The 24,424-nt window shown below is 39.4% G+C and overlaps 1 protein-coding gene across 2 annotated transcripts in view; it reads right to left on the reverse strand.

Moving 5' to 3' along the window:
* Positions 1-24,424, reverse strand: part of TRIM29 (tripartite motif containing 29) — a 99,420-nt gene that overhangs the window by 58,404 nt on the left and 16,592 nt on the right. For both annotated transcript variants that reach the window (XM_073656643.1, XM_073656642.1), the window contains exons 3-4: positions 5,413-5,646; positions 1,943-2,129 (exon numbers count right to left, since the gene is read on the reverse strand). In XM_073656643.1, coding sequence (XP_073512744.1) covers positions 1,943-2,129; positions 5,413-5,646 — 421 coding nt within the window. The remainder of the gene's footprint in view (positions 1-1,942; positions 2,130-5,412; positions 5,647-24,424) is intronic.

The raw sequence follows: 24,424 nt of genomic DNA on the forward strand, positions 1-24,424 counted from the left end.
CCACACTGTGCGTGACAAATCCCAGTAAAAAACATGCAAATTTGAAACAAACTGTCAATTTTTTGTCACCTGTTAGGGTCTAGTTAATTGGATCCACCAATGGCACTAAACAACTGCCAATCTGTACACATTTACGGATTGGCGGTTGTTTAGTGGCTTATTTACATGGGCAGGATGCAGTAAAGAATGCTTGATGAGCAATCTGTAATAGATCGCACAATGCACATAGGCTGCCATTGTTCTCGGCAGTGCAAGTCCTGTTCATACAGGGCGATGTGCTGGCGAGAACAATGATGTCTTGTGCTGCACAAAGGATTACTTCATCCAGTGAATGAGTGTTGTTTCCTTGTCCATCAGGTGATTGGCAGGCTGATTACACTGAAAAGTTACAGTTTTTTTAAGATCACTCGTTCACAATAATCTTTCAGTGTAAATGCAATTAAAGAGGTATCAACCTTTACAGATCCATGTCTTACAGTTTATCAGTCCCTGTAACGTGACTAGTGGATAAAAGCTAAACAAAGACATCCATCCATCTGCTGTTAGCTGTTTCAGGGTTCTTGCCCCTCATCAGTGCTGAGTGGAGTTCTGGTAGATTTTTGACATTGGTCTAGGGGGTACTGTTTCTCCTTGAGGAGACCACCGGCTAGCAGAGTTTTATGAACCAGGCAATGTTTCATTGTGAAAAATATATTCAAATTTTCTCTCCTCCAAAAGAAATACAGCTGTCACACACCACCCTAAAACCTTTTCCCTTTAATGAGCTTAAAGAGATCAATATTTCCTGCTGAAAACTCAGCTAAAGATTTTAGTCTCTGTTCATGTCAAGACTTCAGTTTCTGACAGATCCAGGATAGATACATTTTTAACAGTAGCCTCACAGATGTTATTAACTTTAATGGGGTCCATAGGTTTCTATATTTTTTACTACAGGGTAGGATAACACAACAGTCAATAACAATGAAAATCTGACAGAATTTAGACAGGGCAATGACAGATCTGCACAATAAATGTCAAATATGTAATAGCGCACCCGCTGTCTCCATTTGGCAGACAGATGTGGATGAATTCTGCCTTAGGGGAATAAATGTGGATATGAACTGAATTACTGGTTACATGGTGGAATCAGTATTGCTTCTGCAGTTTTATACTATTTGATGCCATACCATTGCGTCTGTATTTGGTAGAGTGGAGGGGTATTCACTACTCAGAGTCATTTTCTACTTGGATCACTGGGTCTATTGTATGTCTGATTACAAAAAGATAACTCTGGGCATTATTTAGTGAGATTTAATAATATTAACGAAAATGTTTCTTGTTTTTTCTGTAGAGATAATGGATCAGTAATAGGAGGAGAAAATTCTCCTACATTAATAATTATTAAGTATAATGTAAGGATAGAGACCCTGATTCCAGTGATGTGTCCCTTACTCGGCTGCTTGCTGTAGTTTCAATAAAATCAGTGCTTTAACAGCAGGAGATTGTCACTAGAGGACTAGTTGTCTCATGCCATTTAGTCTTTCTGCTCTATGTAACCCCACCCCCATCACTGATTGGCTGCTTTCTGCCTATGCACAGAGTACACAGAAAGCAGCCAATCAGTGTTATAGGCGGGGTTATACAGAGCTCAGCATTCAGAGAACTGGTAGATTCTATCAAAACTACAGCAATCAACCCAGTAAATGATACATCAATGAAAACAGGGTCTCTGTCCCTACATTACGCTGGCCTCAAAGTACATAGCAAGGACCTGGTTACAGATTCACTTTAAAGCCCCTCTGAAAGCAGAATGAGACATGTCATAGAGAAGATGCAAACAACAGTGCAATAAAACATGGCAGGGAATAAGCCTATAACCGTCATCATCGTCATGAAATGGCTCCAAGTATGCGAGCAGCACCACTCATTTTCTTCTACACTAGATTTAACAGATCTGTCTTACCATTCTTTTCAACCAGATTGCGATTGGCCTCCATTTTACTGTATTTCTCCACATTCTTCCTGCCGGCTACAAGCAGTTCTTCTTTTAAGACGCCCATCGCTTGTGTCAGCCTCTCTGGCTCTAATGTCACAGTATAAGTCGGCAGTGGGGGGATCGGAGGAGCATTTCTAATAACAATTTGGAACTCCTATTTAAAAAAATATATATGTGTATGTCAAATGAGATGAGTAATACAGCTTGCTCTAAACCAGGGGTTATATACCAAAGAAGACATTCATTGACCTTAGTAGCATGTCTGCATACTAACTGCAATTTACTTAAGGGATTTTCCAGGTCTGTGATATTGATAAATATCTAACCAGTGCAGGTCCAACACTTGGCGCCCCCCACCGATCAGCTGCTATCAGCTCCAGCGGTAGTAGGATGTAAAAAGTGTAAAGAATTGGAACAGCTCCATACACAGTATAGTGGTGGTTCCAGGGTACTGCATCCTATTCACTTCATTAGGAGCTGATCTGCAGTATACAGGTGAAGGAGCTGTTCTGCTGCACTCTGCTTACTGCTTACATTATCCAGCTGATCTGTGGGGGCATCTGGTTTTGGACCCACACCGATCTGATATTGATAACCTATTTTAAGGATGGGCCATGAATGTTACAGTACTGGGAAAAAAAACTTTATTGCAACATTTAAATGCCATTGAAACAGTGTAATAAAGATAAAAGTCACACATCCGTATAGTAATATTCTTAGAATGTATCTCCTTTTGCACGGGTTTCCCTGCTTTACCGTTGCCCAGAGATATGTGCCGCGGGATTACCAGCTTTAAAAACGAAACATCATTGTGCAATCCTCCGTCACGAGATGCTGTATGTTTCAATAAAAGGCCACCCTGGGATTGTGATGTGAATTGCAGCCTTTTAAAGGTAGTACCATGATAATCCGGAGTCCATAACCAAATTGGAGCAAATGTAAAAGTAAACATTCCAGTATTCTCGCTCTTTGTCTTATTCGTATTTTTACTTTCATTTATTTAAAAGTTTAAATAAAACATAGATCAATGCAACCGTGTGATACTCAGTGATGAGTGTAAGTAACCACCAAATCCCTCTACACTCTCCATGTCTTGTCCTTACAATGCCTCCCTACTGTAGTCATAAAGCTCTTGAAGGAAGGTTTCCATTGACAATTTATTGCAGTTAAAGAGTTATCCAGGACTATTTAATTTTTTTACTACAGGCCTAAGAAATAACAGGTAGGTGGTTGCTATCTACCTGCCTATTGTGCCCGGTGCTGATCTCTGCCAGCACAGAGCAGTTACAGACCGCTCCTGTCGGTGATTCAGTGGCTTTTGCTGACATCACGTTGGCAGAGCAGCGGCTTCTCATCCGCTCTGCTCTGTTGACATGGGCGTCACTGCCGACATAATGCTGATTGACAGTCAGCTCCCCGCTGTCTAACTGTGGGGAGCCAGTTGTCAATCAGCATGATGGCGGCAGTCACACCCCAGTGACAGTGCAGCCTGGAAGAAGAAGAAGGCTGTAGGCATGGAGCAGCTGAATCGGTTCAGGACTGCGTCAAGTAGAATAGGCAGGTAGTTTCCTCTGTCCTCAACTACCTTCCTGTTAGTTTTCAGGTCCATAGTAAACATAAATAAAATAGTCCTTGGACAACTCCTTTAAAGGTTTGTCATATCATATCTTTCAGAAGTGCACCGCTCCCCAGTCTCCCAGGTTTCCTGATCCTGTTTGCTGTGAAGGCGGGCACACGTGCTTGATTGACAGTTTGGACCAGCAGCATTTTTGTGCTGCTAGTGCAGATGTTGTACTCTCAGATGCTGCTATATGAGGCAGTTTTGCCTTTTCAGCATTGGCGTAGCACAGGAGAACTGAAGCCGCCCAAGATTAATAGCTGACAGCATGCACCATTGACTTGGCCAGCTTCAATGCAGTTCTTACAAGCGCAATATAAAAGAGCTTGTAAGCACCAGGCATGATTGGCCGCTAGGCTGCAGCTGGTCTCCTATATAATGAGCTGTAAACAATAAATAACAAAGGTGTTATTATCAGGGAAACTTTGCACAGTCTTAATAAAAAGTAAATTAGTAAGTTTCTTGTTTTTAAAATTATATCCATAAATATATATATATATAATATCTTTGAAGAGAAGAATAACTATTTAAACTTAGAAAAACTACTCTTAGTAAGAGCAATAAGGACCTTCTGTGTGACAGGTGTCACCATTCATACATGAATAAAGCAAGGAAATATTTGAATTCTAGAACATGTCAGTAAAGCCCAATGGACACAGACCCTGAACTTGCCATCTATAGAATTCTATAGGCCTGTGCTGTATTTGATTCTACAAAAAGGTTTCTTCTCACGGATTCTCAAGGTATCTTACCATGTTGTAACATGCAGATATACTCCCCTAGAGGCATTGCTATCCATATCAAAGATCCAGAAAAGCCGTGAAAACATGCAACTAATGAGCTCTCCTACACCAAATCACCATAGAATAGTATGCTTTTTAATAGAGCTTCATAAACAGCTGCACAAAACCAACACATGTAAAGGTGGGAAAAGTATCAGATCAAAAAGAAACAAACGAATAAAACCAACTCTTTTGGGTGGTACTTTATGTTTAGTGACATATGCACTTGTCACTTTGTTCTCTAGTACTTTGTTGGTTCTTTATTCTTTGCTTTATGCATTTGGCCAATGTTTGGATCGTTATATGTGACTAATGTATAACTTAAATATTTATCGTATGTACAATGTTCCTTTCAAGCCAATCCTCACCTCTCTGTTTTGTTTTTGTTTCTTGTTTTTATGTGTGTGATTTCCCACCTCTATACATGCTTTTATATGCAACTTTTCACATTTAATGAAATTACTGTATTATCATTATGTAGTGTATGGTACTTAATTTTTATCTAACAATTTGACATTGTTCGGGTATTGTACCAACAACCACCACTGCCATATTTTTCTTTATTTTTCTGATTCGATCTCCTGTAAAATTCTTAGCATATTCTTAATACAATGCACAGTATATGCCGCAGTAATATCCTCCCTTCCCCTCCATCATAAAACTCCATCTCTATCGCAGCTGCACACATGAAATTTTTATAGGTAATATAATCTTCTGATCATCCTTCTGTCTGAAATACGGTATGAAGCTGGGGATACTGGTGAACTCCGGTCTGAGGGTCATCGCACTTACATCTTAACTGAAGTGACTCCTGGATTGATGTTCACACCTAACATTACCTAGCTGCTCATATCCTACCTTGCCGGATATACCTAATGAAATACTATGTGATGTGCAATGCGATGTAACGTTGATAACACTGGAAGGTCAATGCGTTTAAATTACATTTTATGATGTTAAACTGGTCCAGAGGGTATACTGTTGGCATTAATATCCCTCCTCTCCGATTTTTTCCTATTAACACTTTCTGATCTTACCTGTAGGAAGAGTACAGCATCTGTGGTATGTAACAGCTTATCTCCATCGTGCTGCTTGTCTTGGAGTTGGTCTCTTTTCACTTGTAAGTCATTTATAATTTGCTCAATGAGGTCAACGGCAGCTCTCTCCTTTTGCTCTAGATGCGCTTTTACTTCTTCCTGTTGTCTCTGAATTTCCCGAATAAGATCCTTATAATTATGGTCAACAGCAGATTTTTGGTTGGTCGTGAAATTCTAAAAATGAAAAAAAAAAAAAACATATAAAAAAATGAAAAAAAAAAAACTACAGTGTGTACTTGTATATATATATAATATAGCAAACATCCTTCAATCACCCAAAACTATATTCTATTTCCCATATGCAAAACATGCAGACATATATGAAAATGTAGGTGACATATTTGGATACTTTCAAACAGTAGTTAATAACTGTATTTGCATGAAGTGTCCTTAGCCTCAATGTCTATGCTATAGAGCATTAGGCGTATACTTCTGTATTACATATTCCATATATGTCTAATATACTATTGTAACATATTAATATGTTTGCTGACTTCTTTTATATGCAATAGTTACATATTCTATTGTTGTGGTTCTCCTGAAGAAGTATGTCAACTTCGAAACGCGTCAAGATTAAAACTGCATTTTTATCCTCTACCGCGTCCTTCACATCATTGTGAATGATACCAGCAATTTCTATTACACATAGTTACATATTATGCCAATTATCGGAGCGAAAAAAAGACCTATGCAGCTATATAGCCATACATTAGACATGTCTACCTTCTTTAAAAAAAAAAGGAAATGTAATGCTGAAAACCTGCAATATCCATCATTTTAATTTTAGTTAATCTAATTCATAGTTTGACAACCAAAAATATTTCATTGATGCACAATTGCACACACCTCTGACTATTTATATATAGCAATGTGGCTTTAACCAGGTTTTACCAGGCGCGGACTAACCTAAATTAGTAACATTTAACAATCACTGACATCTATATCTAACATATGAAAATTGGATATCAAACCGTATAATATTCAGGCATAACTATGTCATAAGGAACATATATGGTTCATTATATACAGCCAGTGACAAGCCTAGCAGTATATTTTACGATTTAGGGCATTGATTATTATTTCTAATCTTTTAAAGATGGAAATCTATTTAGTTATCTTGTCATATACTCAATATCTCATAACCCGCCATTCTCATGGTTCTATGCATATATTTTCTACAGCAAAGCCTACCATATCTACTATGTTCAAAAATCATTAGAATCTAATTCCTATACTGCGCTTGCTGTTCATCTAAATACCGTATTTTTCAGACTATAAGACGCACTTTTTTCCTCCAAAATTTTGGAGGAAAGTGGGGGGTGCGTCTTATAGTCCGATATGCATAAAATACTGTGGCTGTGGGTGGTGGGGGATGTGGGGGAAGTGACAGTGGTGGAGTAGCGGTATACAGGAGGCAGCAGCCGCCTGCTGCAGCCTACACTGTGCTTGCTACTGAAGAAAATGAATATTCATTGCTCCCCACGACCATGGGCGTGGGGAGCTGTGAATATTAATTTTCCTTAATAACCGGCACACTGTGCCTTGCAGCACGGCTCCTGGTAAGTATGGCACCCTGTATGTATGGCCCCCTCATCCTGGTATGCATGGCCCCCTTTAGCCCTGTATGTATGGCCCCCTCATCCAGGTATGCTTGGCACCTCCTGATCCCCCTCACACTGCACAGAAAAAAAAGAAACTTTCATACTCACCTCCTCTCTTTTCCAGCGCTGTGTCACGCTCTGTGCCGGAATAGTCACTGCTTCCCACGCTGGGAGTAGTGAATATTCATGGCCTTTAATAGTGGGCATGCTGACCGCCGAGCACAGCAGGAGCCACGCTGCGGCTTAAGTGTGTGCGCTATTAGGGAGAATGAATAGTCACTGCTCCCCACGCACAGAGTCCCAGTGTGGGGAGCAGTAACTATTCCGGCACAGAGCATGACACAGCGCTGGAGGAGAGAGGAGGTGAGAATGAGTGTTTATTTTTTTTCTGTGCAGCGTGACAGGGATCAGGGGGTGCTATGCATACCAGGATGAGGGGGGCCATACATACAGGGATGAAGGGGGCCATGCATACAGGGATGAGGCATGAGGGGGGCCACACAAAAAGGGATGAGGCATGAGGGGGACCATACATACAGGGATGAGGGGGGGCAAACATACAGGGATGAAGGGGGCCAATCATACAGGGGTGAAGGAGGCCATACATACCAGGATGAGGGGTGAGGGGGGCCATACATAACAGGATGAAGGGTGCCATACATGCCAGGAAGAAGGATGAGGGGGCCATGTATACCAGGATGGGGGATTGGGGTGCCATGCATATCAGGATTGGGATGAGGGCCACATATAACAGGAAGGAGGGGCCATATATACCAGGATGGGGCATATTAACAGAATTAGGGGACATTACCCTTATAACAGTGTCAGCAGGAGACCCCCTCCCCCTTAGCAGTGCATCATGACCACATTTTTTGCTTACATTTTTTTTTCTATTTTCCTCCTCTAAAACCTAGGTGCGTCTTATGGTACGGTGCGTCTTATAGTCCGAAAAATACAGGATATACAGATTTAGTAAGCACCGAACTAACACTTCTTTCATACTAATCACATCTCTCTTTATTTTCTTATCTTGACAGCCCATTAACATTGTATTGTAGCAGGATAGCTACACTTACAGCATAGCGCACCACTGCGGATGACAAGCATCTGCTTGGTGTAGTAAATATGTATTCGTTACTAGTATTGAAGAATAAAGGCCACATTCACATGTTGAGTATTTGGTCAGTTTTTTACATCAGTATTTATAAGCCAAAACCAGGAATGGAACAATCAAATGAAAAGTGTAATAGAAACACGTCACCACTTTTGTATTTATCACTCACTCCTGGTTTTGGCTTACAAATATTCAGGTAAAAAACTTACCAACTACTCAACATGTGCACGTGACCTAAGAAAATCATGAATAACAGTTTTCAACAGGTAGAGAGGAGACACCTCTTACAACGGCTTACTGTTGCTGAAAACAAAAGAATATCCGGTTGAAATTCCAACAGCCCAATCCTCCTCTCCCCGATATCATCTGTCTGGGGCGAGTAGGGTAGCCCCTATACGCATCAGATGATCGGCCAAAATCAGCAGATTTGGACAAGTTTAATCTAATTGGTATCTGGGCTTAACAGAAGGCCAAGAAGATCTTGGTGATAAAAGATTACAATAGGAATTGTTGGGTAATTACTTATAAATCAATTGGTCCTACAGAGTCTCAGACTCCTTAAAAATTGTTATGTAGAACAATATTTGTCAACGCAAGTCCTCAAGTCCCAGAGTAGCCGGTCAAGATATCAGGTTTTCCTTTAGGTTGCATAAGGTATTTTATTATTGGCAAGGAATGACTGAATGTATTTCAAGGAGATTTCCTCAGATACTGAGGATAGCAAAGGGAAGCCAAGTCATAGTAACCGTTGGAGCAGCTGAACGGCCAAGACCAGTTATAGATGGTGGGTGACCACAGATATTTATTAGCCCACATCGCAGCTGTAAGTCCACTTCTTATAACCTTCAGTCTTACTAGTTGGATTTAGTCCTACTCATTTGTTTAGTATTATTTGAAAATTCTAAATAAAGGATCTTGTACCAGGTCTTATAATTGCTGAATAGTTTGCTTTTCACCACATGCTTGTAATTCATTGGGAGAAGATAAGAAAGTCAGAATTGTTATAGTAAACAACGTAACTAGTGGCAAATTACCTATTATTATTCAAAATTTTATACAGTGGTGGCCAAAAGTATTGGCACCCCTGCAATTCTGTCAGATAATACTCAGTTTCTTCCTGAAAATGATTGCAATCACAAATTCTTTGGTCTTATTATCTTCATTTAATTTGCTTGCAAGGAAAAAACACAAAAGAGAATGAAGCAAAAATCAAATCATTGATCATTTCACACAAAACTCCAAAAATGGGCCGGACAAAAGTATTGGCACCCTCAGCCTAATACTTGGTTGCACAACCTTTAGCCAAAATAACTGTGAACAACCACTTCCGGTAACCATCAATGAGTTTCTTACAATGCTCTGCTGGAATTGTAGACCATTCTTCTTTGGCAAACTGCTCCAGGTCCCTGATATTTGAAGGGTGCCTTCTCCAAACTGCCATTTTGAGATCTCTCCACAGGTGTTCTATGGGATTCAGGTCTGGACTCATTGCTGGCCACCTTAGAAGTCTCCAATGCTTTCTCTCAAACCATTTTATAGTGCTTTTGGAAGTGTGTTTTGGGTCATTGTCCTGCTGGAAGACCCATGACCTCTGAGGGAGACCCAGCTTTCTCACACTGGGCCCTACATTTTGCTGCAAAATTTGTTGGTAGTCTTCAGACTTCATAATACCATGCACACGGTCAAGCAGTCCAGTGCCAGAGGCAGCAAAGCAACCCCAAAACATCAGGGAACCTCCGCCATGTTTGACTGAAGGGACCGTGTTCTTTTCTTTGAATGGCTCTTTTATTTTCCTGTACACTCTATGTTGATGCTTTTTCCCAAAAAGCTCTACTTTTGTCTCATCTGACCAGAGAACATTCTTCCAAAACATTTTAGGCTTTCTCAGGTAAGTTTTGGCAAACTCCAGCCTGGCTTTTTTATGTCTCGGGGTAAGAAGTGTGGTCTTCCTGGGTATCCTACCATACAGTTCCTTTTCATTCAGATGCCGACGGATAGTACGGGTTGACACTGTTGTACCCTCGGACTGCAGGGCAGCTTGAATTTGTTTGGATGTTAGTCGAGGTTCTTTATCCACCATCCGCACAATCTTGCGTTGAAATCTCTCGTCAATTTTTCTTTTCCGGCCACATCTAAGGAGGTTAGCCACAGTGCCATGGGTTTTAAACTTCTTGATGACACTGTGCACGGAAGACACAGGAACATTCAGGTCTTTGGAGATGGACTTGTAGCCTTGAGATTGCTCATGCTTCCTCACAATTTGGTTTCTCAAGTCCTCAGACAGTTCTTTGGTCTTCTTTCTTTTCTCCATGCTCAATGTGGTACACACAAGGACACAGGACAGAGGTTGAGTCAACTTTAATCCATGTTAACTGGCTGCAAGTGTGATTTAGTTATTGCCAACACCTGTTAGGTGCCACAGGTAAGTTACAGGTGCTGTTAATTACACAAATTAGAGAAGCATCACATGATTTTTCAAACAGTGTCAATACTTTTGTCCACCCCCTTTTTTAGGTTTGGTGTGGAATTATATCCAATTTGGCTTTAGGACAATTATTTTTGTGTTTTTTCATTGAAGCCAAATTAAATGAAGATAATAATACCAAAGAATTTATGATTGCAATCATTTTCAGGAAGAAACTGAGTATTATCTGACAGAATTGCAGGGGTGCCAATACTATTGGCCACCACTGTATATTAGTATATATATATATATATATATATATATATATATGTATGTGCGTGTTCATACTATCAGAAATATATCATATTTTGAATACTTTTGTTCATCTTTAACGTTGCCACTATGTCTATGTATTAGGATTTATATAAATATAAAACCTACCAATAGGGCCTAGCTTTAGGTTTGGAGAGAGAAGAGTGACCTTCACCCCATCAAGACAGTTCTGTTTTTTTTTGCTGTCTAATTTAATTAAGGGTCTAGTGTCATGGTCCCTTTAAAAGTCTGCAGCTTTGTCGGACTGGGCAGCCTTTCTGTCTGAGGAAAGGAGCAGGTGCTGTGAGTCAGTGAGACCATTGTTCTACACGTCTATCAGGTTTTATAGGCTGTAGTGGTTATGTTTGTGTTCTGTGCCAGGTAGTGGAGTTACTCTACGTCAGCTGAGAGCCATTTGCTTGTCAGGTTTTCCTTCAGCCTGACAATAAAACTGACTGAAATCCTGCTGTGTAGACTGCAGCCTTGTTGTCTGCTTGCAGCAAAATCCCCTCTACCTCTGGAATTCTCAGTTCCACCGAGGTGGAAGCCAAGGTAGATGCAGGGGGCAAGATGGGCTTTCCCCGATCTTTGGCAAGGGAAGGTCCCAATACCTGTCTCTCGTTTACATGTTATAGTCCAGATGGATGAAGAAAGGTTTACTGGAGGCCCGTCTCCTTTGGGTGAGCTGCGATTCACCCTATCCTTACGTACTTTTTTATCTACTTAGATGTAGAACACAGTTTCTGTCTCTTAAAAAAATTAAATAAAATCTTCATCAGGTGATGACTGTTCTATTACCTAAACCCATACAAGTATATACAGTGTGAGAAGTTTATTTATGTGTTTGTCCATTGAAGAATTTTAAAATAGAGAAAACGTGAAGCTGAGACAGTATTGGAGTGGGGTGTCTTTAACATTGACTTTGGGGCCACAAATTTACCTATGCTTCTATGTAATAAAAACTTAGTAGTTTATAAATGAATGGTGAGATACTGTCTTTTTCAGTACATAGTGAATCAACTATATTGTGGGCCACCAGGGAATTCACCTGCTCTCCAGTGGGCCAGTTCGACCCTGAGCTTACCTGCCTAGATATTTGTATAATACTAAGATTGAGATAAAGTGGTAAAAACAAGAGTCATAAACAAGCATTGAATATGACAGAAAAGAAAATGTATTGTATATCATTGTCTTTCTTTTGCAGGAGGCAGATGGCTTGTTAGAACTTGGCTCAATGAAATTAAGGAGATATAATGCACATTACCTGCAACAAGACTTCACTTGAAGAGAATCATATAACATTGCGATTTCTAGCTAGAATTCTAGTGCAATGTTCTTTAGTAAAGCTACATAAGGTAGAGAGCTAGTGGATGATAGAAGGGAAGAACGTAAGAAGATGAAAGAACCTAAATTATGTACAGCAATAAAATACTCTAATGTAAAAGTAACCAATGACTTTTAGAAAAAAATATATTCCAGGGAGCTTTTTAATATACAGGAAATTATTTGAAAATCTGTACAGACCATAAAACATAAAAGGGTGGTCCACTACGACAATATTGATAACATACCCTTACAATAGGTCATTATTAATCCCTGCCCAACATAGACATAATGGACTGGTACATCCAATGTCATTTGCCTGTGCCACATTTTAGTGGCTGTTCCTGAGTCCTGCAGTTCAGCTCCTGTTCACTTGAACAAATAATGAACATTAATAAATTGATCACTGTTTTTAAGCTAGGGTGATAAGTTCAATTTGACTTTGGTTTATTCTTCTTTTTGGAAAAAAAATTGGAAAAGTAATAAAAAATGTCAGATATTGAAGAATTATTTTTGGATAATTGACATTTAGAGAAATCACAAAAACAAAAAAGTAAAGAAGTTTTTACAAGTGTAACACAATCATATTATTACAATGTGGTTCTTGCAATGGTGTGATGCTGTACAACTGCATGGTGGTGTGAATATGGCCTAATGTGGACCTACAATTGATATAAATCATCTCAGTGGCTTGCATCCATTTTTCTATGTGCTGCTTTATTTCACATTTTGTATTTATCTTAAATAAAAAAAAAGAGAAAAATTTAGTCGAGTGAATAGGAACCGGAGTTTCGAAAGCAAGTAATTTGTCTAACAGTTTGGCTATAAGAAATACTCTCAAACAAGCCATTCAGGAGCACAGTACAAATTAGCATTTTATAAGAAAGATAAGAAGTTCTGTAAGACTTCTAAGTTCAGAACTGGGATGATATAGTGAGGACTGCTCTGTCTTTCTTTGATTCAACTAGGCTGTATGAAAGAATGAACCTGAGGGACCTTCTTGTTTTCTAAACGGAAAATATAACTAATGAGCAGAAATGCTTGGAAAAGATTCTGCATTCGTTTAAAAAAACATTTAAAAAATAAAATGCTTTTGAATGCAGTCTTCTTGCCAAATAGTTTCAAATAATACTTTTCCAATGTATAACAAACATCATATTACATGAAGTGGAAAAATAAAAAGCTTTCCACAAGTCATTATGTATCCTAACACTAGATTTGGCATACTTTCTTAACAGAGACATCATGGATCTTAAGACTTCCAGTCATTGTACTCCACTATGTCTTTCTATATTTAGGTTATGTCCTAAAATTCCTCAAATAAATATATTCCATTACCTCATACTCATCTCTATGTTGTGGACTAGCAAACCCAGAATTTTGAGATTGGTTAGAGTGCAGATCATTTCATCATGTGTCCCGAAAACCAGGGCAAGACTTGCACCAACTCTGGGATATTCACAGCGAGGCTAGGCTTGTAAAATGAGTGGGATGCTCTAATAATATGTTTGTTTTCAAAGCATTACCTTTAATTACACAGTATGTAATAAGACTTCTCAATACTCTGTTATCATCATTTGCCGCCTACTGCATCTAGATTCACCCGTGATAATGGGGGCAATTATAACCTCTGAATGTGGCACCAAGGCTACATATGTCAATAGCCTCTTCAGAAAGGAAGATGACTTGAACTCAACGTCTACCTATTGAAAAAAGCAATCCTAAAAGTCAATATTTACCCTTTAATAAGCCTTGCCACATGACTTACACATGACTTAGGATAAGAAGCCAAACCCACTTCATTTGAAGGAACGTTTCTGGGTGTTAACTCCTCATCAGTGTGAAACAAGAGATCTATTTGAGAGGTCTCTGACATGGGATTTAAAGGGGAAAATATCTCCTTGACAAAAGTGGTATGTCAATTTAAGGAGACTTATAATCCATGCACATCTCTACTGGGAGTTTAAAAATGCAAATAGCCTATTCAGAGAAGAAGAGGACTAGAACTCTACTGCCACCTATTGAAGACTATTCTTATCTTAAACCATGTGGCAAGGCTCATTAAAGGGTCTATATTGACTTTTAGGATTGCTACATCCAATAGAAGGCACTAGAGTTCAAGTCTTCTTATTCTTTGAAAAGGCTATTTGCAATATAAATTTCTAGAGGAGCATTACATGGCCTATAAGTCTCTTTACACTGACTTGGCACTCTCCACAAGGAGAAACTTTGCCCCTTAGGAACCTACGTCAGAGGCCTCTCACCCAGCCAAATCGGATCTCCTGCTTTTCACTGATGAGGTGAAAACATCTGGAAACACCTATCTGCAAATGGAATGTTTGGTTTGGCTTCTTATCCTAAATCATGTCGTATGGCTTGTTAAAGGTTAGATATCAACTTTTAGGATTGCTACCCCAAATAGGTGGCAAAAAAATGAAGAGGCTATTAGCATATCAAAATTCCCAGAGAAGTATTGCATGGTCTATATGTCTCCTTAGACCAGCTTAGCACTTTCCATTAAGGCTACATTCCAACATCTGTGTGCTGGGACACAAATTTGGACCTTAATGCACTGAGGAGCGGCAGTTTTTCTGACCCAAACTTGACAGCCTCATATATACCTATAATGCTCTTGAGAAAGCCAGGTCCTAACTCCGGCGAAATGCACGTCGAGGCTTTTTCTAACCCTGCGTCCTATCCCTGCACCACCTTTTGCAGGTCTGGGGTCCCTCTCTACCTGGGTGAGTCTGGTGCAACATGATTTTTGGGACTTTTTGGAGTATACAACCCACATGGGAGTGATTCCTAATTATTTCAACTACATGTCCCTCTCCCTGTCTTAATTTTAGCACCATGTTCTGACCCTCGGGGTGAACCTTCTGTTTAGACCTATTTATATGCAATATGAGGGATTATATGTCCGCTTGTCCTATCTATATGTCATTGTTACTAAAATGATGTACTGTCTTTTAATATTTATACAATAAAGTTTTTCTATGCCATTCTACTCAGTTGTTCTCCCAATTTCTACGTATTGTTTTCAGTAGGCTATGTGGTAACGGGGTCCAATCTTTTGTGGAGACCCCTTACCCACATGATTTATTATGCGGGTCGTAATCTGTTTATTTATTTGTTATGTTTAAGTCTGTAGACCCAAGGCTTCACTATGCATCGTGGTCTGTACTCGGACTGTGACACACTAATGTGGGAATGAAGTCTGCGGCTGTATGTGTGAGGGGACTAAGAGATTTTTGATGATTCTACAAGGAAATTAATTATGGCAAAACATTTTTATGCAGTAGATACACAAAGGAGTTTTCCCAATATTACCAAGCAGAGGGTTTCTAACCCCAGTAATCTTAGTAAGGCTGCTTTCTCATGTCAGTATTTTAGTCAGTCAAAACTGGACTGGAGCCTAAACATGGAAAAAGTATAATGGAAAGATTTGCTTTTGACTCACTACTGAATTGAGGGTTATAAATACTGAATACGAAATACTGAGCTTAAAATAAAAATAATTTTTAGGATCATGCACACATTTATTTTTTCGCCAAAAAAACACTACGGCCATAAGTTGGTTGTAAGTCATAGGGATATATTAAACTTACTACAAAGGGTGCATCATTTCCTGTTATTGTTCCTGTTGGGTGTGCTTTTTTTTACTTTACTTGTATTTTTGGTTTTGTATCGTTTTACATACACAACATGCATTCTGTTTACCATTTTTAAGGTAGTTTGTGTCATTTTTCTCCTATAAAGCTTTGTTGACAGTTAAAAAATGCATTTGATAACGTGTCTTGCATTTTTGGTGGTGTTTTTTTTTGTTTTTCTGCATTTTGACATTACAAATTATTTTATTTTAAGAGGAATGTTTGAATTATATGATCTATGAATTACAAGATTCATGACATGGAAAAACACATAGAAAAATAGAGCCACTAAATCATATTAATCATTGACTGTACATTAGTTTTATGGCATAAGAAATTAACACATTTTTGCACAAGACATATTTTAGTTTTCCATATTTTATTTTTTTTCCCCAGAGCTCAACAGGTAAAATCGGAAATAAAGGATGGGGCTTAGAATGTGGGATGTGGTCAGAAAAAAGACCTTGAATTTATATATAAGTTTGTGGCGCCCTGACAGGGCAAAGATTTGCCTGATTTATTAGGAGGCGAGTGCATTTTATGTTCAAAACATAAGCTCTACCTATTGTGTGTGAGACCACCCTATCAGAAAAACTAGACTGTGCTAATAAGAGCTTTATTCTGCAGTTAAAAAATTAAAGCTGCCCTTTGGTTTGTGGCTGTAAACAACCAGGACAATTTTGATAAAATAGACTTTCATAGTTCTAAGAAATGTTTAGGCTGAGTTCACACGATGCGTTTTTCATGCGTTTCCGCGGCGTTTTTGCAGTTGCGTAAACGCCGCGGAAACGCATGAAAAACGCATGGTAGAAGGGCAGCAATGTTCCCCAATGGAAATCCGCATGTGCTGTGCCCATGATGCGGATTTTTCCGCAGCGTAAACGCTGCGGTCAAAAGTCCGCAGCATGTCAATTAATTTTGCGGAAACGCTGCTCTTTTGCCGCCATTGACTTGCATTAGACCGCATGGAATCCGCATCACTGTATATGTTGATGCGCTTTTCATGCGGTCTAATGTGCGGATGGTACCCGGGTGTGGATGAGAGGACTCGCATCCAGACCCAGGTACCATTAAAAAAAAAAAGAATAAAATAAAAAATATATATATTCTCACCTTCTGACGGCCCGCGCTGCGTCCTGCCGGCTTCCCGCGCACTTCGCGGTTGAATGAAGGACCTTCGCTGACGTCAGAGTCATGTGACGGGTCACGTGACGCTGACGTCCGGAAGGTCCTACAGTCTTCACTGCCGGCAGCCGGGACCGATGAAGCAGGACACTGGGGGCCATCAGAGGGTAAAGTATAGATTTATTTTTTATTTTTTGACATCACACACTATATAAATCCATGCCGGCTGCATGGATTTATATAGTGTGAAGTTGACAAGCACTTTCCAAGTGATGCTAAAATCGCTTGGGAAGCGCTTGTCAACCCGCATGAGGAAATGAAAGTGAAGACCGCTTCATTTCCGCATGTCCCTGGCAGGAAACCGCATGTACAATCCGCATGCGTTTTTTCCTGCCAGAGAGATGCAGAAACACTCAGGAAAAAATCCTGAGCATTTCTGCATCGTGTGCACATACCCTTAAAGAGGTTTTCCGGGAATTTAACATTGATGGCCTATCCTGTGTATAGGTCATCAATGTCTGATCAGTGGGGATGCGACACTCGGCACCCCCATGATCAGCTGTTCCCATTAGCAGCGGCTGGAACTGCTCAGTTACGGAGCTGCACATTACAGCTGCATTGTCGGTATAGTGGCCGCCGCCAGGTACTGCGCATCCACCCCCTATTGATTTGAATAGGTGGCAGATGTGTAGTTCCTAGGCACGGCCACTATACAGTTGTTGGAGCTGTGCTGTGCAGCTCCATAACTGAGTAGTTCCAGCTGACACCAGGAACAGTTGATCAATGAGGGTGCCAGGTGTTGCACCCTCACTGATCAGACATTGATGACCTATCCTGAGGCTAGACCATTAATGTTAAAGTCCCAGACAACCCCATTAAACTGTTTTTATTAATGTCAGATCTAAACAAGCACAAATAATGGCATATTTAAATCAGACTAAAAATGTCTAATAAAATTTTAGCATGTCCTAAAAATGCCCAGAATATGCTAAAACAACACTGGGGCAAAGACAGATTCTGTCCTGGGAGATGAGGAAAGTCTTTCCCATGATTCAGTCCTGCCCTGTGAACTAATGATAAGGCTCCTACACTATGACGTAATGTGGTCAGGTGCGTGCATGTGCACGACAGTGCTGGAAGCGCAGGGTGTAACTGGAAATCTAACTTTCCCAGATACTCAAAAAACTCGGAGTTCACATGTTACTTATTGAAAAAAAAAATGTGCAAAGGGCATCACATATGACTGCTCCAAACAGATAAAATAAACTTCTGTAGAATATTTTCTTAACTGTCATTTAAAGTAGACAAAACTATAGTTAGCAGCATCTGAACAGCGGCTAATCCAGATAAGCGGCTCAGCGTGACATCCTCTAGTCAAGAACCATTCATGGAAGTGTAAAAGCTTTTGTTAGAAGAAATACAGTGCGGAGAGAAGAAAAGTCATTGGTAAAAGCACGGACCGAACTGAACAGCAGCAAAAACAGGCAGATCGCTCATGTGATCATGATGATAATAATGAATAATCAGAATAAAGCAACCAGCAGTGAATACAAGGATTAACATCATGGTCAGCTACAGATAATGGATGAAAAGCATTTGATTTAAGTGATTTTAGCAGAGTGTGGAAGTACGAGAAGAAAAGCCATCACGTTATTTTCAGGTGCTTAACGCTGAATGAAATAGTATAATAAATGAATACAGGCATTATTAACATATTCACAGTTTGTCTTCAATATAACCACCAGAAATCTACATTTACCAATATATCAAAAATATTATACAGTATATATATATATATATATATATATATATATATATATATATATAAAATATAATACATTTCTGTGTGATTGAAAACGGAAATTTGCAGAATATTCGTGTAAAAAGCTGTTATACAAATTTACATAAGCACACTTTCTACAGATGAGAAAGATAGTCTGTGCCCAACCTATAGCCTTTATCACACAGGACACCAAGCTGAAAAGTAGCTACATGTGCAAAGTCCACAGTGTGGATAAGGTAACTTATATATAGGACTATAGCTATGGTTACAGGCAAAGGTGCAGTTTTGACCTCCTTGATGGTTTTGTTGATGGGCAAAGCAATAAAGACAGATAAAGAACATTTGGAAAACGTAACTCCTTCTTCAGAGGTATCAAAGCACTAAAGACAGATAAAGAACATTTGGAAAACGTAACTCCTTCTTCAGGGGTACACAAAGTCCAAAACCAAGAAATCCAATTGGTAACAATTCAAGCATAAAGATAACAGACAGCGTCCAAACCGGGTGATAACAAATCAGAAAACAATTTATTGTGCCAAGAACAAAAATAGCTTTGTTTTGATCTGTTACTGGGATTTGTCAAGATAAAGAACATTTGTCTACTTTGCACATAAAGGTCCACCACTGTGGACTTTGCAGAACTTTGACCGTTCTCCGGATTGTCTGGATCCCATCATAATAAGGAAGACGTTTTCATTCGCTTGGAGCACTGTACGGCAGCCATCAGCAATGCACAATATGTTTTCATTTGTCCTAGTTCGAAGCACTTCACTCTGGTGCATGGGATGACATCTTATGGCGCATTCTTCAGTTGTTCCCACATGGCCATATGGAAAATGATTCATGTGAATTGAGCAATTGATTGGGACTATGTGCTGTCTATGTACATGCAGTCGTTTTGGCACATGGTCAGACCTGGGGACTTTTCAAAGTCTTGTAAAGGGAGATGATTTATGATATACCTTTAGACATATATCAGATATCAAAATGAAATTACATATCTGTGTGTCCTAGATACAGAAGATCTGTAATCCCATATTTAAGAGGATTTAACTTCCTGCTTCCAACAGAAGAACTTTGTTTAGAAAAAATGATACTTAGCAAAGAAGTTTTATACTATCACCATCCCAAGTTGGTGGTCTTAGTATGAGACTGTTTTATTTTAAAAGCCCCTGTAAAAAAATTGCCACGTACAGTAAGTGGAAAGAATATTACACAAATGAACCAATGTGGGTCTAAACTTCCCCACAAGGGGATTCCCATCCACCTTTGGCACTGAAGCATACTTGTCAACTGTCCTGGAATATCCCCAAAGTTCACAGAAAATGGAGAAACTTTAAGTATTTGTAAAATAGCTGACAGATCTTATGGGCAACAACAACGTCTGAGAGAATCTCCTGGAAGGCAGAAATCTACTACTTTTTATTGATGTAACACCGATACCCAGCTCCCAGAGGCACACTCAGGAAGTGGAATGGGGTATTCATTGGGTGCAATCTGTCTGTAAGGCATGTGTTATGTAAATAATTGTCCTCATATGCCCTGCAAAAGTTGGCTACTAAGGTGAAAAGTTTCTAGTTGACACAAGATCTCACAGCTCCGTCTAAAAGAGCTCTCCATTCAGCATTTATATAGCAGTGATCGGTTTTCTTGCTCCCACTTTGGCGTTGTCGCAGAAGTTCCGGGCATTCATTTTTACATTGATATAGGCATCTTATAAATAGTAAAGCTTCATTTTTCAAAATGGTTTAATTTAAAAACTGAAGTTGCTGCCCATAGCAGCCAATCACCAATGGGTGAGAACAGAAAATGTACCCAGCATGTCACTTTAGTAAATTTAATGGGCAACGCTACTATTGCAAGTAAGCACCCGCTAATTTTTTTTTTCGCTTTTCTTTTTTAAGTAGTGAGAGAGCAGTAAGTTGCTTAAAGAGTAGCTAAACTTTTTATTTTATTGTAAATATTGATAATTCTCAAAAGTTATGACATTTTGTAATGTACTCCATGACCTTTTAAGGGCTGTATGACCTGCCTTGCTCAAGCACTTAGAGTAGCTGTTTTGAACTACAGGTCTCCCAAATATCCGTACCCCTATGTGACCTTCTCTGTTCCTCTCCCCCATGACCAGGCAGGGAGAATGTTTGTGAATAGTGTCTGATCATGTCAAAGGAGGGCAGAGAAGCTCACATTGGAGTATGTAGTATTTTCCGGACCTGCAGTTCAAAACAGCTACTGGAAGTGCATGAACAAGGCAGGTCATACAGCCCTTTCTGCAGGGAGGTTTAAAGAAAAGGCAGCAAGATAAGGTAATGGAGTAAATTACCAAAATTCCTAATTATGCAAAGACTGATGAATAATTACAGAGTAACTATTTTTCTTTTTTTAAAATGTCCCCATAATCCTCTACAAACTTCTTCTTCACTTTTTGAATGCATGACACTATCAGAAAAGTTCTCTTAACACACCATCCAGCTGACAAACACCGGAGCATTTATGTCATTATCACAAAGAATAGGCGCTACATGGCATCAATCTGCTATAAAGACAGGCTGGGGAAAAGAAAAGCATTTTATGAAAGTCACTGTACTATTGTCTCACTACTAACCTGTAGTTATCCATCATTTATGAAAAAAGTTGGCAAGGTGAACACTTTCATCTTGGCTTATTTCACACTTAAGACCTACAAAAGTGTTTTTTTTACACTTTATCCTGAACATCCTTACATGCATGCTACTATTAAGGCAGGTGTGCGCCTGGAGCTTTCTAGTGATAAATAGTTGAAGTGTTATTCATATTCAGGAAGTATGACACCTAAGTGAAAAATGTGCACCCCATACCTGTATAAATGCCATAAACAAGGTCTTATGCTTGAAAGCTCTAAGTGTTGTGCAGAAACTTCTGACAATGCTAGAAATGTAGGGGAAAGTTAAAATAGCTCAAAGGAGCTTTCTTCAACACATAAGAACATCATCTTAAAGGGTTATTCTCAGGCTGTCTCTTCAGCACACAGCTTTCCAGTCTCTTTCACTATCTGGTTTCTGCAAGGGCAGGCTCTCCTCAATGAATGACAGTTCTGGTGAGTAGCAGAGCTATAGTATTAGAAGAACTATAAAGCTCAGCACAAGTTCTACTGTAACATATACAATTATCAGTGCTTTGTTCTGTGTCTACACTGCTATCACTGTATTTACATATAGAGATAACATGGCATTTGAACAAGCACAGGGCTCAGGTATGTTAGAGCCATAATTTAGATAACTGCTCTGAAGGCAGCCAGTTGGGAGTGCTGGTTATTTTTCAAAATTTATAATAGCAGCTTGTCAGGAGCTCAGATGGAGGAAGTTGAAGTTGAGCAGATAACTGTTACATAGAAATTAATGGACTGCAGAAAAGTGGCTGGGATATTAACAGTTAACCTTTCTCCTGGGATGAAACTACTGTGCACTCTAGGCCAGAATCTGGGCAGGCACTAGAGGTCAAGCTCCATGGAAACCAGCTGTACATTATGGAAAATAAAAGCTCTCCTTGTAGTAGAATGACAGCAGATAGAAAAAGCAACTCAATTGCAAACTTGCTTATTTTCATGCTCTCTAACTATTTAAATCAATTTAATAACTTGACAACACACATTTAAGTTTGCCAAGAGCACATAGTTTATTTCATGCTATATGTGCTCACATTTTTAATAGTCTCTGCTTTAATTGGAATCAATGAAATCTAAAGGCCACTATTCACATTAGATTAAAGTTGAACAAACCTGCCAAGTGAAACCATCTAATGTATACAGGGACCTCCTGATTATGGAAAGGTAATCCACTGCCAAAGGTTTCTGAAAGAGGCTTTCTCTCCTCTCCACATTGCAAACACATGAACAGTCAAACTGACAACTCACGTATAAGGGAGTCATGGGAAATAGTTTTCGCTCGTATGAGTATTTGGCAGACAACTTTCAAAGATGTATGGGCACATTTTGATTATGTCTGCATCAGTGGATGACAATATGTTAGTCTACTTATGGTGGCTGTAAATCCTTTTATGTTATAATTCAATGATTTTTGACTAATTGTGATAGTCAATTACTCTAATCTATATGCGTAAAAATAAAGATCACTTCAGCTCTTAGCCATAAATAATTCTTAGGATAAAAATTTTGACTGTAGGATAAGCAAACCACCATATGTAAATGCAATCGCTTTCAGTCTAGGTGCTTCCATGCAGATTGTGACTCTTCTACCCACTTCTACATCATGACATGACTACATTTTCAACTTTATTGCAGTATTGAACAACATACTCATTTACAAACATGATATTCACTTCTTTTACAATCAGGAGCTATATTATCCAAGTGGGTAGCTGAAATTTAACCTGTCCTATCTCCTCTAACATTTAACAGATAACTCAACTAGCTGAAAATCAGGAGACTTCCATTAGATGGTCAGCCACTCCCATAGACATACAGTACACTGGCTCAACCAATATGACAGGGTTCATAGCACTCACAAGCCTTAGATATCTTTTCTCCCAGCAGCTTTCTTTCCTTATCTCGTCATATACAGTACAGACCAAAAGATTGGACACACCTTCTCATTTAATGATTTTTCTGCATTTTCATGACTTTGAAAATTGTACATTCACACTGAAGGCATCAAAACTATGAATTAACACATGTGGAATTATATACTTAACAAAAAAGTGTGAAACAACTGAAAATATGTGTTATATTCTAGGTTCTTCAAAGTAGCCACCTTTTGCTTTGATGACTGCTTTGCACACTCTTGGCATTCTCTTGATGAGCTTCAAGAGGTAGTCACCGGAAATGGTTTTCACTTAACAGGTGTGCCCTGTCAGGTTTAATAAGTGGGATTTCTTGCCTTATAAATGGGGTTGGGACAATCAGTTGTGCTGTGCAGAAGTCAGGTGGATACACAGCTGATAGTCCTACTGAATAGACTGTTAGAATTTGTATTATGGCAAGAAAAAAGCAGCTAAGTAAAGAAAAACGAGTGGCCATCATTACTTTAAGAAATGAAGCTCAGTCAGTGTGTAAAATTGGGAAAACTTTGAAAGTGTCCCCAGAGAAACTGGCTCACATGAGGACCGCCCCAGGAGAGGAAGACCAAGAGTCACCTCTGCTTCTGAGGATAAGTTTATCCGAGTCACCAGCCTCAGAAATCGCAGGTTAACAGCAGCTCAGATGAGAGCAGGTCAATGCCACACAGAGTTCTAGCAGCAGACACATCCCTTCAACAGCTGTTAAGAGGAGACTTTGTGCAGCAGGCCTTCATGGTAAAATATCTGCTAGGAAACCACTGCTAAGGACAGGCAACAAGCAGAAGAGACTTGTTTGGGCTAAAGAACACAAGGAATGGACATTAGACAAGTGGAAATGTGTGCTTTGGTCTGATGAGTCTAAATTTGAGATCTTTGGTTCCAACCACCGTGTCTTTGTGCGACGCAGAAAAGGTGAACGGATGGACTCTACATGCCTGGTTCCCACCGTGAAGCATAGAGGAGGAGGTGTGATGGTGTGGGGGTGCTTTGCTGCTGACACTGTTGGGGATTTATTCAAAATTGAAGACATACTGAACCAGCATGGCTACCACAGCATCTTGCAGCGGCATGCTATTCCATCTGGTT

The sequence above is a fragment of the Phyllobates terribilis genome, unplaced genomic scaffold (genome assembly GCF_046119375.1).
Source record: "Phyllobates terribilis strain yellow unplaced genomic scaffold, ASM4611937v1 Scaffold_12__6_contigs__length_324123572, whole genome shotgun sequence".
Taxonomy (NCBI): domain Eukaryota; kingdom Metazoa; phylum Chordata; class Amphibia; order Anura; family Dendrobatidae; genus Phyllobates; species Phyllobates terribilis.